Source organism: Chiloscyllium plagiosum, chromosome 22 (genome assembly GCF_004010195.1).
Source record: "Chiloscyllium plagiosum isolate BGI_BamShark_2017 chromosome 22, ASM401019v2, whole genome shotgun sequence".
In the NCBI taxonomy this organism is placed as follows: Eukaryota; Metazoa; Chordata; class Chondrichthyes; order Orectolobiformes; family Hemiscylliidae; genus Chiloscyllium; species Chiloscyllium plagiosum.
Genome location: NC_057731.1, coordinates 57,916,544 through 57,934,299, shown reverse-complemented (window position 1 = coordinate 57,934,299; position 17,756 = coordinate 57,916,544). Strand labels below are relative to the sequence as shown.

Genomic DNA, 17,756 nt, shown 5'->3' with positions numbered 1-17,756 from the left:
CCCTCCTCCCCATCTTTATCTTAGCCTGCTGGACAAACTTTCCTCATTCCTGAAGAAGGGCTAATGCCCGAAACGTCGATTCTCCTGTTCCCTAGATGCTGCCTGACCTGCTGCGCTTCTCCAGCAACACATTTCCACCAATAATTTAACTGGACCAACCACAAGTCCTGTAGCTAGAAACGCAGATCTGAGACTGGTGATTCTGCAGCAAGTAAGTCATCGCGTGTCTCCCTAAAGAAGTGTTCCCAAACTTTTCCCAATGTGGCCACATTTTGAATCTTGAAAATTGTTACAAACTCTCAGTGAAAATATAGTGAGGACCTGTTAGATCAGGAGGACCACAGCTGCTAAAACTTGGTCTGAACTCCACACAATCATTACTGCTTCATATCGCATGACCCCCTCTTGGGGACCCGTGCCCACTTTGGGAACCCCTGTCCTAAAGCCACCTACAAGGTGTATGGTAGGAATCTAATGAAATTATCTTGGTTGCCCAGCGGCCACTTTAAATATTTATTACTTCGACCAAAAGTGCACAATAGCAGCAGCATGTACAGTTTGTAAGATTTACTGCAATAAATTGTCACGCTCCTTCAACAGAACTTAGTAAAGCTTGCTTTTTATCTCCAAGAAGTAGAAGGGCAGCAGATGTCTGGAAATACCGCCACCTGAAAGTTTTTCCTTCCAAGTCTCTCATCAGTTCTAGAACTTAGAACATTACAGCGCAGTACAGGCTCTTCAGCTCTCTATTTTGCATCGACCTGTTGAACCAATCTGAAGCATATCTATCTTGCACTATTTCATTTTCATCCATAGATTTATCCAATGATTATTTTAAATGCCCTTAAAGTTGGCAAGTCTACCTCTGTTGCAGGCAGTGCATTCCACGCCCCTCTACCTCTGACATCTGTCCTATATCTGTCACCCCTCAATTTTCAAGCTCGTGCTCGTGCTTGCCATCACCGTCTGAGGAAAAGGGCTCTCATTGTCCACCCTATCTAACCTTCTGATTATCTTGTATGTCTCAATTAAGCCACCTCTCAACCTTCTCTCTAACGGTACAGCCTCCAGTCCCTCAACCTTTCTTCATAAGAAATTCCCTCCATACCAAGCAACATTCTAATAAATCTCCTCTGAACCCTTTCCAAAGCTTCCCCGTCCTTCCTATAATGTGGTGACCAGAACTATATGCAATACAGGTACTCAAGTGCTGCAGCACAAGAGTTTTATACAGCTGCAACAAGACCTCGTGGCTCCGAAACTCAATCCTTCTGCCAATAAAAGATAACGCACCATATGCCTTCTTAACAACCCTATCAATCTTGGTGGCAACTTTGAGGGAACAATGTACATGGACAAGAAGATCTCTCTGCTCATCTGCACTGCCAAGAATCTTACCATTAGCCCAGCACTCTGCATTCCTGTTGCTCCTTCCAAAGTAAATCACCTCACACTTTTCCACATTAAACTCCATTTGCCACCTCTCAGCCCAGCTCTGCATCTTATTTATGTCCCTCTGTAACCTGCAACATCTTTCGTCACTATCCACAACTCCAACCTCAGTTAGCAAATTTACTAACCCATCCTTCTATGCCCTCATCCAGGTCAGTTATAAAAATGACAAACAGCAGTGGCCCCAAAACAGATCCTCGCAGTACACCACAAGTAACTGAACTCCAGGATGAATATTTCCCATCCACGACCACCCTCTGTCTTCTTTCAGCGAGCCAATTTCTGATCCAAACCGCTAAATCACCCTCAATCCCATGCCTCTGTATTTTATGCAATAGCTTACCGTGGGGAACCTTATCAAATGCCTTACTGAAATCTATATACACCATATCAACCGCTTTACCCTTATCCACCTGTTTGGTGACTTTCTCAAAGAACTCTAAGGTTTGTGAGGCACAACCGACCTTTCACAAAATACCCCAATTGACTATCTTTAATCAACTTAATCCCCTCTAGAGGATTAGAATTCCTATCTCTTACGACCTTTTCCAACACTTTCCCCACAACCGAAGTAAGGCACAAAGGTTTATAGTTTCCAGCATTGTCTCTACTCCCCTCCTTGAACAAGGGAACAACATTTGCTATCCTCCAATTTCTGGCACTATTCCTGTAGACAATGACGACATAAGGATCAAAGCCTAAGGTTCGGTGGTCCCCTCAGTGGCTTCCCAGAGAATCCTAGGATAAATCCCATCCAGCCCAGGGGACTTATTTATTTTCACTCTTTCCAGAATTGCTGACACCTCCTCTTTGTGAACCTCAATCCCACCTAGTTTAGTAGCCTGTATCTCAGTATTTCCTCGACAACCCTCTTTTCTAGTGTGAATACTGACAAAAAATATTCATTTAGCGCTTCCCCTATCTCCTTGGACTCCATGCACAACGTCCCACTACAATCCTTGATTGGCCCTAATCTTTCTCTAGTCATTCTTTTATTCCTGATATACCTGTAGAAAGCTTTAAGGTTTCCTTGATCTTATCTGCCAATGACTTCTCATGTCCCCTCTTCGCTCTCTCTTTTTAGGTCTTAAAGAAGGCCCTAGCTGAGCCTTCACATCTCATCCCAACATAAGCTTCTTCCTTTTGACAAGACATTCAACATCTTTAGTAAACCACGGCTCCCTAACTTGACCACTTCCTCCCTGCTGACAGGTAGATCAAGGCCAAGCAGTAGCTATTCCATGAACAAGCTCCACATTTCAATTGTGCCAATCCCTAGCAGTTTCCTTCCCCATTCTATGCGTCCTAAAATTGCCTTTCCCCCTGCAATAACTCTTGCCCTGCAGTATATACCTATCTCTTTCCATTGCTAAAGAGAACATAACCGAATTGTGGTTACTATCCCCAAAGTGCTCACCTACCTTCAAATCTGACACCTGGCCAGGATCATTAACCAGTACCAAATCCAATGTGGTCTCACCCCTTGTTGGCTTGTCAAATACTGTCGGGAAACCATCCTGCACACATTGGACAAAAGCTGACCCATCTAAAGTACTCAAATTACTGTATTTCCAGTCAATATTTAGAATGTTAAAGTCCCCCATCGCAACTACCCTGTTACTCTCGCTTCTATCCAGAATTATCTTTGCTATCCTTTCCTTTCCTTTACATCTATGGAACTATTCGGAGACGTATAGGAAGCTCCCAATAGGGTGACCTTTCCTTTCCTTTCCTGTTTCTAACCTCAGTCCATACTACCTCATAAACGAGTCCCCAAACATCCTTTGTACCATCTTCTCTGTTCTTAATGAAACATCTAAATCCCAGAACCTGCAACAAACCATTCTTGTCCCTGCTCTACCCATGTCTCCGAAATGGCCACAACATCGAAGTCCCAGGCACCAACCATGCTGCAAGTTGACCCATCTTATTTGGATGCTCCTAACCGTTGAAGTAGATGTACGCTAGAAAGAGCCCCAATTATCCAGGTATCTGAAATCCTCCCTCCTGCACCTGGGAGGCAACACACCAACTGTGAGTCTCTCTCGTTCCCACAGAACCTCCTGTCTGACCCCCCAACTATGGAGTCCCCAATGACTAATGCTCTGCTCATCTCCTCTTCCCTTCTGAGCAACAGGGACAGACTCTGTGCCGGAGACCTGTACCCTATGGCTTATCCCTGATATGTCTACCCCCCCTCCCTCCCAACAGTATCCAAAATGGTATACTTATTGTTGAGAGGAACGGCCACAAGGGTTCCCTTTCCGTCCCCGACTGTAACCCATCTGCCTTTTAATTGTACCTGAAATGTGACTACCTCCCTGTAACTCCTCTCAATAACCCCTCTGGCTTCCGAACGATCCGAAGTTCATCCAGCTCCAGTTCTCTAACCCAGTTTTAGAGGAGCTGAAGTTGGGTGCACTTCCCACAGATGCAGATATCAGGGACACTAGTGGTGACCCTTACCTCCCGCGTTTTGCAGGAGAAACATTCAACTGCCCTAACCTCCATTCCCACTATTCCAAATTCCCAAAGAGACTGTAGAAAAATAAAGAAATAAAACCTACTTACTTTATCAATCTGGGGCACAGAATCTTTTTTTTTGGTGAGAGGAGGAGGATAGGTGGGAGATACTACCGAACTAGTGTTTTGGGTAATGCAATCACCCAAATATATTACTTCACTTACTCAGCAGGATCGTGTCTGCTCCTGCTCAGTGTGCGCTCTGCCTATTCACGAGGTAAGTTTTAAAATCAGTGATTCACCTTCCTGTCAGCCCCTGGTCAACGATCCCGGTTTTCCTGCTGCTGAAACAAAACAAAATTGAACTGTGTCAATGTTCCCTCACATGGACGGCAATCGTTCCGGCAAGTAAATGAATGGCCTTACTTCCACTCCTATATCTTATGTTCTTATGGTCTTAAACTTATGGCCATCTTCTAGGACAATTTACCTTGGGAAATAAATGCTGCTGTGACCAGCAATGCTCACATCCTGTGAACAAGCAAAATCACTAAATAGCTGACCTCCTCTTCTCTCTGTGGAAAAGAACAAATAAAAAATGTGAATTGACCAAGAAAGAGGGAAAAACATTATAAGTTCCTCATTGAATACTCAACTACGCATTCCAATATTCAGTTTGAAAACTATAATTTGAAGAGACCTGGGAGCAAGTTGCTTAATCTCAACTAAGTATATTTCAATATACTGAAAAGCAGCTGAGCTTTTAATGCATGTGAGAAATACGTACTGTGGCTACAAGAGTAGATCTGACACTAAGAATACGGTTTTAAAGATGCTTTTTTAGAAGTGTGGGCTTGATTATTAACACCTGCAAAATTCATTCCACACTACAATTTAATTCATGTGTACTGAGTTTTGTTTTTTTTTTGTTAAATTTATGAAGCAGAACCTACCTTCTGGAATAAAAACTGTAAAGGGTGTTGCCAAAAGCATTAACTTATCTTCCTCTTTTAAAGTAATAAAGATTACAGACCAACCTAAGGAAAGGTTCTGAATGGCTTAAAAAGAGTTGTAAAACCCACATCTTATGATCTAACCAATATAATTGCACTGTGTATTTCTCTATCTCTCCATAAACTAAAATATTGTGAAAGATCAATAGCTTTGTGTTTGATAAAACTGCTTTGGAACAATGTGGTTATTGAACTGACTTTTATGGTTCCAATTCTATTTTGTATTTCAGCAGTAAACATGTCTGGTTTACAGATGGTTGGATTAGCCATGTGTGGGTTGAACATAGAACTCAAGGTCTTTGCTGGCCTTTGTGTTCTTTGGCAGCTTACAGTCTTAACAATTGCTCAGTCACATCTCATCTTCTAAAGACTTTTTTTTAGAAGTAGTGTTTTAAAATCCAAAGAAAAGAATTTAAATTTCTAGCTATTCGTTCTTTCAGAGCCAAAAGAAAACTTTACCATTTTTAACTATTTAAAATAGCTAACAACAGAATTGTAGAGTCCGCAAAAATGGCATGGAAATGTTGAGTTACTGAAACTGAATTACTGTTTTAAGAAAGAGAACAGTTGAAGGTGGTTCTAGTTCTCATTCCTACTTAATGTGACAATTTGCAATGCATACTTGGAAAGTTGCAGCTTCAGACCCTGGCCTCGATCCAAGTTGGGACCCAATGGCCTGAACTTTGTGGTAATAACAGGCAGCCTGCAGTATTATTACTACACTGAATACTGACAGAAATGTCTGAAGTTGCTGTCATTGAGTCTAAACTCACCAGAGGATATGCCATAGAGGTCCCAACTGATTACAATCCTGTATTGAAGAAAACCTCAATGTCCGTGCTAAAGGCATCTGGATGGATATATGAATAGGAAGGGTTTAGAGGGATATGGGCCAAGTGCTGGGAATGGGACTAGATTAGGTTAAGATATCTGGTCAGTATGGACAAGTTGGCCTAAAGGATCTATTCCTGTGCTGGACATCTCTATGACTCTATAACTGTCATTGTAAAAATGCTTGGAAGAAAAGTTAAACCTTGTTGACTGAGTTGTAACTGGAGTTTTAGTGATAAACTAACTTCATAATTGCTGCTCAGCACCCTTACTGGCCCCAAAAGGCCAAGTTTGTATCTATAAATTTCCATATTTGTCAGCATAAAATTGTATTCAGAGGGGCAGGAGAATTGATGTTTCGGGCATAAGCCCTTCATTAAGAATGTACGGGTGGCCCATTCCTGATGAAGGGCTTATGCCCAAAATATTGATTGTCCTGCTTCTTGGATGCTTCCTGACCTGTGCTTTTCCAGCACCACAGTTCTTGACTCTGATCTCTAGCATCTTCATCCTCACTTTCTCAAGACTTTTTGTATACTTTTATCTACATGCAATCATAATTCTGTATTTCATGATTTGAACATTTAAATTTAAATCAAATTGGGTTTCTCTGAGCTCCAGACTTCTGAGTGGCACTAAACAAATGGCAGCTCATGGCATTCATTGAGCCCAACTCTCAATTGCATCAAACAGCTGTCAGAATGTTTTCTGATCCTTTGTTTTCTTAAGTGTTATCCCAATAAATGACTCCAAGGGCTTCTGAGCCACAACTACACAGCTGCAAAATGGCTCAAGACTTTTTAATGAAACCTAAGTTCTTCAAAGATAACAGAAGCATTTTCACTGCAAGAAACTGCCCATTTTGGCTGTTTTTTTTCTCTTTCTCTTCCCTTTCTCACTTTCTGTCTCTGACTTTGATTTTGATTCAGTGTTGGAACATCCTGTGCCATTAATGTTCCAATTTTCAGCTTACTGTCTTTCACTCACTCACTGTCACGTTCTCATGCTCAGTCTTCCACTCACTCACTCACGTGTGCAGAAGTAGGGATTTCAAGCCGTGCAACAATTATGGGGTTAAAATGGTTCTCCAACACTAAGCTTATAAAGCATAAAAGCCACAAAGCAATGTTATTGCAGCTGTGAGTCTCATGGTTTGTTCTAATAGATAATATCACAAACAAATCTCTTGAGGACATCCTGCTGCATGATTAACTTTGTCCACCCCAGCCCAACACCGGCACCTCCACAGCATGATTAGTCCTTAGCCCCAACTTTGATCCTGTAAGTCTTTTTTTTAAAACATACTAAGTACTGACGTTGTTTCTATAACTGAAAGCAATGGGTCCTAGCAAGGCAAGCTGTCCTTAACTCCAAGGTTTGTCTTTAGAGGATTTCTGTCTTCCTGTGACAGCGGTGAACAGATGTGTCTATTTCATTTCTTAATTGGATTACATGATGGTTATCCTGCTTCATTGTTGTGATATCCTAAGTCCCAGTTCTCCTCAAAAGTGTCTGATCCTGTTGGAGTGTGATTGTGATTGTGACGCAATGAGAATTGTATATAAGCTTTTTGATTCTGTTGTTCTTGACGCCTGCTGGTATAATTGAGGTATACAGTGTGGAAATAAGCTCTTCAGCCCAACTTGTCCATGCCAAACAGGTTTCCTAAACTGAGCTGGTCCCATTTGCCAGCATTTGGCCCCTATTCCTCAAAGCTTTCCTATGCATGTACCTGTCCAAAGGTCTTTTAAATGTTTTATTTTAAAATGCTTAGGAGAAAAGTTAAATCTTGTTGACTGAATTGCAACTGAGGTTTTAGCGATAAACTAACTTCATAATTGCTGCTCAACACCCTTACTGGCCCCAACAGGCTAAGTTTGTATCTGTAGATTTCCAGGTTTGTCAGCGTAACATTTTATATCAAGGAGCAAAAGTCGACATTTCAGGCATGAGCCCTTCATTAGGAATGTGGTGGGGGGGAGGTACTCCTCTGGCAGCTCATTCCATATACAGTATACACCGCCTTCTCTGTAGAAAAAGTTTCCCCATAGGTATCTTTAAAACCTTTCTCCTTTCACTGCCAACCTAAACCCTAGAGTTTTGAACTTCTATACCCTGGGAAAAAGACCTTACCTCATTGCCCCTCATCATTTTATTAATTGTTATAAACTCACCCCTCAGCTTCCAACACTCCAGGGGAAAAATGTCCAGCCTGTCCTCAAGCCCTCCAGTATCGGTAACATTCCTTTTTACATCCTTTCCAGTTTTATGACATCTTTCTTATAGCAGGGCGATCAGAATTGTACACAGCACTCCAAATGTGGCCTCACGAATGTCTTGTACAAATGTAATATGATGTCTCAACTGCTGTACTCTGTGCTCTGACCAGTGAAGGCAAGTGTGCCAGACACCATCTTCACTGCCCTGTTTGCCTGTCACTGCACTTTGAACAAAGAGAACCAGTTCCTTCAAACACACTTCACTTCACAGGGTCCTGTCGTTAACTATGTAAGTCCTGCCCTGGCTTGTCTTTCCAAAGTTCAACACCTCACATTTATCTGAATTAAATTCCATCTGCGATTCCTCATCCCACTGGCCCAGTTGGTCAAGTTAGACAACCTTTTTCACTGTCAACTATATCACCAATTTTGGTGTCATTCGCAGACTTAGTAACCATGCTCCTATGTTCTCGTTTCAAATTGTTTATATAAATGACGAACAACAGTGGACCCAGCACCAAGCCTTACAGCACACTGTCACAGACCTCCTGTCTAAACATCAGCCTTCTACCACCACCCTCTGTCTCCTGCTATCAAGCCAATTTTGTATCCAGTTGGCTGGCTCTCCCTGGATCCCATGTGATCTAAATTTAATAACCAGTATACCATGTATCTTGTTAAAAGCTTTGCTAAAGTCCGTGTAGACAAGTCCATGTAGTCTCACCAGTCTGTAGTTCCCTGGCTTTTCCTTTCTTAAATAATGGCATATTAGCTGCCCTGCTGTCTTACAGCACCTTATCTGTGGCTGTCAGTGATACAAATATCTCTATTAGGGGCCACACAATTTCTTCTCTAGATTCCTACAATGTCGTGGGATATGCTTGATCAGGATCTGGAGACTTTTTTTACCTTGATATATTTTAAGACCTCCAACGTCTCCTTCAATAATGTAGACTTCAAGACATCAGTATTTACTTCCCTGATTTCCCCAGCTTCCATGTCTTCCTCTATGGTAAATACTGACAAGAAATTTTTGTTTATAGCCTCACCCATCTCCTCTGGCTCCTTACATAGACAACCTCGTTGAGAGAGTCATAGAGATGTACAGCACGGAAACAGACCCTTCAGCCCAACTCATCCATGCCAACCAGAAACCCTAACCTCACCTAGTCCCATTTGCCAGCATTTGGCCCAAATCTCTCTCAACACTTCCTATTCATAAATCCATTCAGAAGGCTTTTAAATGGTATAATTGTACCAGCCCCCTCCATTTCCTCTGGCAGTTCATTCCGTAAAGTTCCAAAATACAGCACCTTGGATTTATCTAAATTAAACTCCATCTGCCACTCCTCAGCCCATTGACCCACCTGATCAAGATGCTATGGCTCTCTAAGGTAACTTTCTTTGCTGTCCATTACACCTCCAATTCTGGTGTCATCTGCAAACTTACTAACTATACCTCCTATGTTTACATCCAAATCATTTACGTAAATGATGAAAAGCAGTGGACCCAGCACCGATCATAGCAGCACACCACTGGTCATAGGCCTCCAGTCTGAAAAACAACCCTCCACCATCACCCTGTGTCTTCTACCTTCAAGTCAGTTCTGTATCCAAATGGCTAGTTCTCCCTGCATTCCATGAGATCTAACCTTAAACCTATAAAGATCACATCTACCGCTCTGCCCCCATCAATCCTCTTTGTTACTACTTCAAAAAATTTGATCATGATTTCCCACGCACAAAGTCATGCTGACTATCCCCAATCAGTCCTTGCCTTTCCAAATATATGTAAACCCTGTCCCTCAGGATTCCCTCCAACAACTTGCCCACCACCGATGTCAGGCTCACTGGTCTATAGTACCTTGGTCTTTCCTTACCTCCTTTCTTAAATAGTAGCACCATGTTAGCCAACCTTCAGTCTTCCAGCACCTCCCCTGATCTTTTAAGGTTTCCTATTCTCTCCCTAGTTACTCTTTTTGCCTTTAATATGCTTATAGAATCTCTTTAGATTTTCTTCTACCCTATCTGCCAAAGCTATTCTTGTGTCCCTTTTTTTGCCCTCCTGATTTCCCTGTTAAATGTACTCCTCCTCTCCCTATACCCCTCAGAGGTTTATTTGATCCTAATTGTCTATACCAGACAAATGCCTCTTCTTTTCTTGACCAAAGCCTCAATATCTCAAGACATCCAGTGTTCCCTACTCCTGCCAGCTTTGCCCTTCACACTAACAGGATCATGCTGGCCCTGAACTCTGTTATCTCACTTTTGAAAGCCTCCCACTTGCCAGGCATTCCATGAACATCTTCCCCCAATCAACTTTTGAAAGTTACTGTCTAAGACCATCAAAGTTGGCCTCGACCACAGTTTAGACTTGTGGGCCAGACCTATCCTTTTCTGTAACTTTTGAAACTAATAGCGTTATGGTTACTGCTCCAGAAGTGCTCCCCACTGACATCTCTGTGACGTTTCCCTGCCTTAACCAAGATGAGGTCAAGAGATGTACAGAGAAACAGACCCTTTGACCAGATATCCTCACAAATCTAGTCCCATTTGCCAGCATTTGGCCCACATCCCTCCAATCCCTTCCTATGCATATGCCCACCCAGATCCTTTTAAATGTTGTAACTGTACCAGCCTCCTCCATTTCCTCTGGCAGCTCATTCCATACACGCACCACCCCTGTGTGAAACATTTGCTCCTCAGGCCCCTTTTTAAATCTTTTCCCCCTCACTCTAAACCTCTGCCCTCTAGTTCTGGACTCCCCCACCCCAGGGAAAATACGTTGGCTATTTACACAATCCATGCCCTTCATGATTTTATAAAACTTTATAAGGTCTGCCCTCACCATGGAAAACAGCACCAGCCTATTTGGCCTCTCCCTATAGCTCAAACCCCCAGGGAAAATACGTTGGCTATTTACACAATCCATGCCTTCATGATTTTATAAAACTTTATAAGGTCTGCCCTCACCATGGAAAACAGCACCAGCCTATTTGGCCTCTCCCTATAGCTCAAACCCTGGCAATATCCTTGTAAATCTTTCTTTGAACCCTTTCAAGTTTCACAACCTTCTGAAAGCAGGGAGACCAGAATTAGATGCAATATTCCAAAAGTGGCCTAATCATTATCCTGTACAGCTGCAGCATGACCTCCCAACTCCTGTACTCTGTCTGAGCAATAAAAGCAAGCATACCAAACTCCTCCTTCACTATCTTGTCTACCTGAGACTCAACTTTCAAAGAACTATGAACCTGTACTCCAAGGTCTCTTTGTTCAGCAACATTCCCCAGGACCTGACCATTAAGTGTATAAGAGCTGAAAATGTGTTGCTGGAAAAGCACAGCAGGTCAGGCAGCATCCAAGGAACAGGAGAATCGACGTTTTGAGCATAAGCCCTTCTTCAGGAAATTCAGCTCTGATCTCCAGCATCTGCAGTCCTCACTTTCTCCATTAAGTGTATAAGTCCTGCCCTGATTTTGCCTTTCCAATATTCAGTGCCTCACATTTATCTAAATTAAACTCTATCTGCCACTCCTCAGCCCATTGGCCCATCCCATTAAGATCCCGTTGTACTCTGAGATAACCTTCTTTGCTCTCCACTACACCTCCAATTTTGCTGTCACCTGCAAACTTACTAACTATACCTCACATACAAATCATTTATACAAATGATGAAAAAGCAGTGGCGCACTTCTGGTCACAGGCTTCCAGTCTGAAAGGCAAATCTCCACCGCTAATCTCTGTCTTCTACCTTCCAGCCAGTTCTGTATCCAAATGGCTAGTTCTTCCTGTATTCCCTGTGATCGAACCTTGCTATCCAGTCTCCCTTGAGGAACCTTGTCGAACGCCTTACTGAAATCCATATAGACTTACATTTCACAAATTCCTCCCTGTCCAAGACCGTAACACTATGGCAGTCAGTATCTATGTTGGAAAACTAAAATCCCCACTGTTACATCCCTACTTTCTTAAAGCTATCTTCGATCACCCTACATATTGCTCAAGGGAGGGATTAATCAAGAACAGTCAGCCTGGTTTTGTTAATGAGAACTCACGTCTGACCAGCTTGAACATTTTTGAAATGGTAGCCAGGATTGAAGATGAGGTCAGTGTTTTTTGATGTAGCCTACTTGGACTTCTGCAAGGCTTTGGACAAGGTTTTGCATGGGAGACCGATAGCGAAGGTAAGAGCAAATGTGATGAAGGAAATTAGGCAAATTGGATCCATAATTGCCTGAGTGGCAGGAAGCAGAGAGTGTAATTCTGTCTGAAAGTCTGTGTTCAGTGGGGTCCCATAGAGGTAAGTGTTTGGGACCCTTACTATTTGTGGTTTACATAAAAATTTAGATCAGTAAGTTTGCAGATGAATCAAAAATTGGGGTGTAAATAGTGAGGAGGATAGCCTTAAATTACAGGAGGATACAGACAAGCTGGTCAGGTGGACTGATAAGTGGCAAATGGAATTTAATCTGAATAAATGTGAGGTGATGCACTTGAGCAGGACAAACAAGGCAAGGGAGAACATGAACTCTGGGAAGCACTGAGGATCAGAGGGACCTTGGTGTGCATGTCTGCTGATCAGAACGAGTGGATAAAGCGGTAAAGAAGGCATATGGGATACTCGCCTTTCCTTAGAGCAAAGGAGGTTGAGATGTAAAAAATTGAGGGACAGAGATAGGTTTGACAGGAAAAAATGTTTTCTCTTGATGGAGGGATCAGTGACCAGGGGCATAGATTAAGGTAAGGGTCAAGAGGTTTAGAGGAGATTAAAAGGAAAACCTTTTCACCTGGAGGATGGTGGGAATTTAGAACTTGCTACCTGTCAGATAGAGATAAAAACCGTAATAACATTAAAGAAGTATTTAAATCTGCACTTACGATGTAAGGCATAAAAAAGCTTTGGTGAAAGTGAAGACTACAGATGCTGGAGATCAGAGTCCAGATTAGAGTGGTGCTGGAAAAGCACAGCTGATCAGGCAGCATCCGATGGACAGGAAAATCTATGTTTCTGGCAAAAGCCCTTCATCAGGAATGAGGCAGTGAGCCTCTGGGGTGGAGAGACAAATAGGAGGGGGGGTGGGATTGAGGAGAAGGTAGCCAAGAGTAGGTGGATGGAGGTGGGGATGAAGGTGATAGGTCGGAGAGGAGGGTGGAGCGGATAGGTAGGAAGGGCGATTGGCAGGTAGGACAGGTCAAGAGGACGGTGCTGAGCTGGAAGGTTGGAACTAGGTTAAGGGGAAATGAGGAAACTGGTGAAGTCCACATTGATGCCATGGAGTTGAAGGGTCCCGAGGCGGAAGATGAGGTGTTCTTCCTCCAGGCGTTGGGTGGTGTGGGAGTGGTGGTGGAGGAAGCCCAGGACCTGTATTTTCTTGGCAGAGTGGAAGGGGGAGTTGAAATGTTCGGCCACGGGCCAGTGGGGTTGATTGGTGTGGGTGTCCCGGAGATATTCCCTAAAGCGCTCTGCAAGAAGGTGTCCAGTCTCTTCAATGTAAAGGAGACCGCATCGGGAGCAACGGATACAATAAATGACATTTGTGGATGTGCAGGTGAAACTTTGATGGATGTAGAAGGCTCCTTTGGGGTCTTGGTTGGAGATGAGGCGTGAGCGCTGGTTTTGCAATTCCTGCAATGGCAGGGGAAGGCGCCAGGAGGGGAGGGTGGTTTGTTGGGCATGGACCTGACCAGGTAGTCATGGAGGGAATGGTCTTTGCAGAAAGCAGATAGAGGTGGGGAGGGAAATATACCCATGTTGGTGGGGTCCGTTTGTAGGTGGCAGAAATGGCGGCGGATAATGCGGTTTATGCGGAAGTTGGTGGGGTGGAAGGTGAGATCCAGGGGGGGTTCTGTCCTTGTTACGGTTAGAGGGGTGGGGTCTGAGGGCGGAGGTGCGGGATGTGGACGAGATGCGTTGGAGGGCATCTTCAACCACGTGGGAAGGGAAATTACGGTCTCCAAAGAAGGAGGCCATCTGGTTTGTTCTGTGGTGGAACTGGTCCTCCTGGGAGCAGATACAGTGGAGGAATTGGGTATACGAGATAACATTTTTTGCAGGAGGTAGGGTGGGCAGAGGTGTAATCCAGGTAGCCGTGGGAGTTGGGTTTGTAGAAAATAGCAGTGTTAAGTAGGTCGTCATTGATGAAGGTGGAGAGGTCCAGGAATGGGAGAGAGGTGTCAGAGATGGTCCAGGTGAATTTAAAGTTTGGGTGGAATGTGTTGGTGAAGAGGCAGCAGTGCTAACCACTGTGCCACCGTGCCGCCCAAATGTGTTGGTGAAGTTGCGGGAGCACGAGGTTGCGCCGATGCAGTCATCAATGTAGCGGAAGAAGAGATGGGGAGTGGTGACTGTGTAACTACGGAAGATGGACTGTTCTACGTAGCCAACAAAGAGATAGGCATAGCTAGGGCTCTTGCAGGTGCCCATGACTACCCCTTTCGTCTGGAGGAAGTGGGACGATTCAAAGGAGAAATGGTTAAAGGTGAGGACTAGTTCAGCCAAAAGAATGTGTGTGTCAATGAAAGGGTCCTGGTAGGGACGTTGGGAGAGGAAGAAACAGAGGGCTTGGAGGCCCTGGTCATGGCAGATGGAGGTGTAGAGGGATTGGATGTCCATGGTGAAGATGAGGCATTGGGGCCCACCTAAGTATTAGGAAATGGGATTAGAACAGTTTGGCAATTGTTTTTGACTAGCATGGGCCAAAGGGTCTTTTTCTGTCCTGTAGATCTGTTTGTATGATAAATGTTCAATGGTTTATTAAAACTTTGATAGGAAATGCTTTTAATTCTGATGATAAACAAACAACAGTTAATTTTTTTATGTGAAAAGCACAATGAATTTTAGACAGAAAGGACTTGCCTTTGAGTAATTATTTAGCAGGTGAGATTTGCTATTCATCCTATGAGTGCAATTATCTTGCAGAACCTGAATTTAAATAATTCCCACTTTCTGTCTGCTTAAGCTGATGTCTCCATTTAAGAAACAGCATCCAGTCATAACTTGAATCTTTCCATACATGATGCTAGTCAGATAATGTGCAAGTGATTGATGCTTGCTTCATAAGTTCAATGTAGATATATATAATGTCTTTGTCCATGTCATTCTATTTTTATTAGATATTTAACTGGAATAATTCAGAAATATGAAACCATGTTATAATGTGAAATGATTGCTGCATTCAGCTTTTTTTCCCAATTGATATGGGGAAATACTTGCAAATATTAAAATGACTGTTGTAAGATTATATTATGGAAAGGAAAAGGGTATTTAGTGCATGCATTCCTTTCAAAGTTTTATCTGGTACATATAAATTCTCATTTGTGACTTGTATGTTATGAGATATCAATATTTTGGATAGTGAATTACTGTATGACTAATAGATTTATGATTTCATAATAAAGTATTAATATAAATGTATTTAATTGTAGGCCTTCAGAGATGAACTTGAGTTCCTTATTCAAGAGCAGATGAAAAAGGGTAATAACCCAGCTGGTCTGCTTGCCCTACGACAAATAGCAGATTTTGTAATGGCAAGCTCTGTTTCAGCTTTTCCCACAGCGCAATTTAGTAAGTGCCTGAAAAAAATTCAAATTATATATTTCGAAAAGTGTGGAACTCAAATGTTTTACAGACAATTCTGTTAAGCTTTATATTTACTTTAGATCTAGGGATAACCACACCAATCAATGACCTGCGCGGCGTTGAGTCTGCTACTTTTGTGAAAGGAGAAAAGTTGACACGTTGTAAAGTTGCAAGCCTTTACAGAATGGTGGATCTGTTTGGATGGGCACATTTGACCAATACCTGCATAACAGTAAGTATGTGTTACAGCAATATGTTCAATTTTTAGTGTTTTCCTTATGCTTCTAATTTTAGATCTGAGAAAGTTTGAAGGAACTAAGTAATAAGAATAGATGAAACAAGTATTGCTAAGTACATGCCTTAAGTTTAAAAAAAATCGCACAACACAAGGTTATAGTCCAGCAGGTTTATTTGGAAGCACTAGCTTTCAGACCACTGCTCCTTACATGCTTTAAAATTTAGAAAACACCTTAATCCATTGACAGCTTAACAATCTTTTTTCTTTTGTTTTTCTCTTAAGTGAATAATGTTTCTGCCTTGCATTCTGGATGTTATGACCACAGGAACTTTTTTTTAAAATTTCACAAAATGTGGGAATCACCGGGCACGAATGCTGACCTTGCCTAAGTGATTTTGCTCGGCCATTTGTTATGGATTAGGCCAGACCCCTCAAAATATTTCAAGAAGGTAGCGCAGACCCTAACTTTGCTAGTTGTTTTAAGCAAGTGTAAAGTGGATATTCCAAGAGATGATCACCTGGTCAAACAAAGAACAAAGAAAATTACAGCACAGGAACAGACCCTTCGGCCCTCCAAGCCTGCACCGATTCAGATCCATCTAAACCTGTCGCCTATTTTCTAAGGATTTGTGTCCCTCTGCTCCCTGCCAATTCATGTTTCTGTCTAGATCTATCTTAAGATAGATCTAGTGCTATCATGCATGCCTTAACTACCTCCGCTGGCAATGTGTACCAGTCACCCACTACCTCTGTGTAAAGAATTTTGCCCTCGCATCTCCCTTAAACGTTTCCCTTCTCACCTTGAACTCGTGACCCCAGTAATTGAGTCCTCCACTGGGGAAAAGCTTCTTGCTATCCACCCTGTCTATACCTCCCATGATTTTGTAGATCTCAATCGGGTCCCCCCTCACCCTGTCTTTCTAGTGAAAATAATCCTAATCTACTCAACCTCTCTTCGTACCTAGTGTCCTCCATACCAGACAACATCCTGGTGAACCTCCTCTGCACCCTCTCCAAAGTATCCACATCCTTTTGGTAATGTGGCAACCAGAACTGTATGCAGTATTCCAGATGTGGCCGAACCAAAGTTTTATACACTGTAACATGACCTGCCAGCTCTTGTACTCAATACCCTGTCCAATGAAGGAAAGCATGCCGTATGCCTTTTTGACCACTCTATTGACCTGTGTTTCCACCCTCGGGGAACAATGGACCTGAACACCCAGATCTCTCCTGTGTTTCAGTTTTCCCCAGGGTTTTTCCATTTACCGTATACTTCACTGTTGAATTGGACCTTCCAAAATGCACCACTTTGCATTTGCCTGGATTGAACTCCATCTGCCATTTCTCCAGCCAACTGTCCAATCTATCTATATTCTAGTGTATTTTCTGACAGTCCCCTTCACTGTCTGCTATTCCACCAATCATAGTGCCATCTGAAAACTTGCTAATCAGACTACCTAAACCTTCCTCCAGATCATTTGTGTATATCACAAACAACAGTGGTCCCAGCATTGCTCCTTGTGGAACACCACTGATCACAGTTCTCCATTTTGAGAAACTCCCTTTCACTACTACTCTCTCTGTCTCCTGTTGCCCATCCAGTTCTTTATCCATCTAGCCAGTACACCCTGGACTCCATTTGACTTCATTTTCTCCAGCAGCCTTCCATGGGGAACCTTGTCAAACCTTACTGAAGTCCATGTATATGACATCTACAGCCCTTCCCTCATCAATCAACTTTGTCACTTCCTCAAAGAATTCTATTAAGTTGGTAGACATGACCCTCCTGCACAAAACAATGTTGCCTATCACTGATACGCCCATTTTCTTCCACATGGGAATAGATCCTATCTCTTAGTATCTTTTCCAGCAGCTTCCCTACCTCTGATGTCAAGCTCACTGATGTCAAGCTCAATAATTAACTGGATTATCCCTGCTACCCTTCTGAAACAAGG

The 17,756-nt window shown here is 42.8% G+C and overlaps 1 protein-coding gene across 8 annotated transcripts in view; it reads left to right on the top strand.

Annotated features, from left to right (window-relative positions):
- add3a (adducin 3 (gamma) a) overlaps window positions 1-17,756 on the top strand; it is a 272,015-nt gene that overhangs the window by 178,254 nt on the left and 76,005 nt on the right. For all 8 annotated transcript variants that reach the window (XM_043713112.1, XM_043713108.1, XM_043713110.1 and 5 more), the window contains 2 exons: window positions 15,407-15,545; window positions 15,641-15,792. In XM_043713112.1, the coding sequence (XP_043569047.1) occupies window positions 15,407-15,545; window positions 15,641-15,792 (291 nt within the window). The remainder of the gene's footprint in view (window positions 1-15,406; window positions 15,546-15,640; window positions 15,793-17,756) is intronic.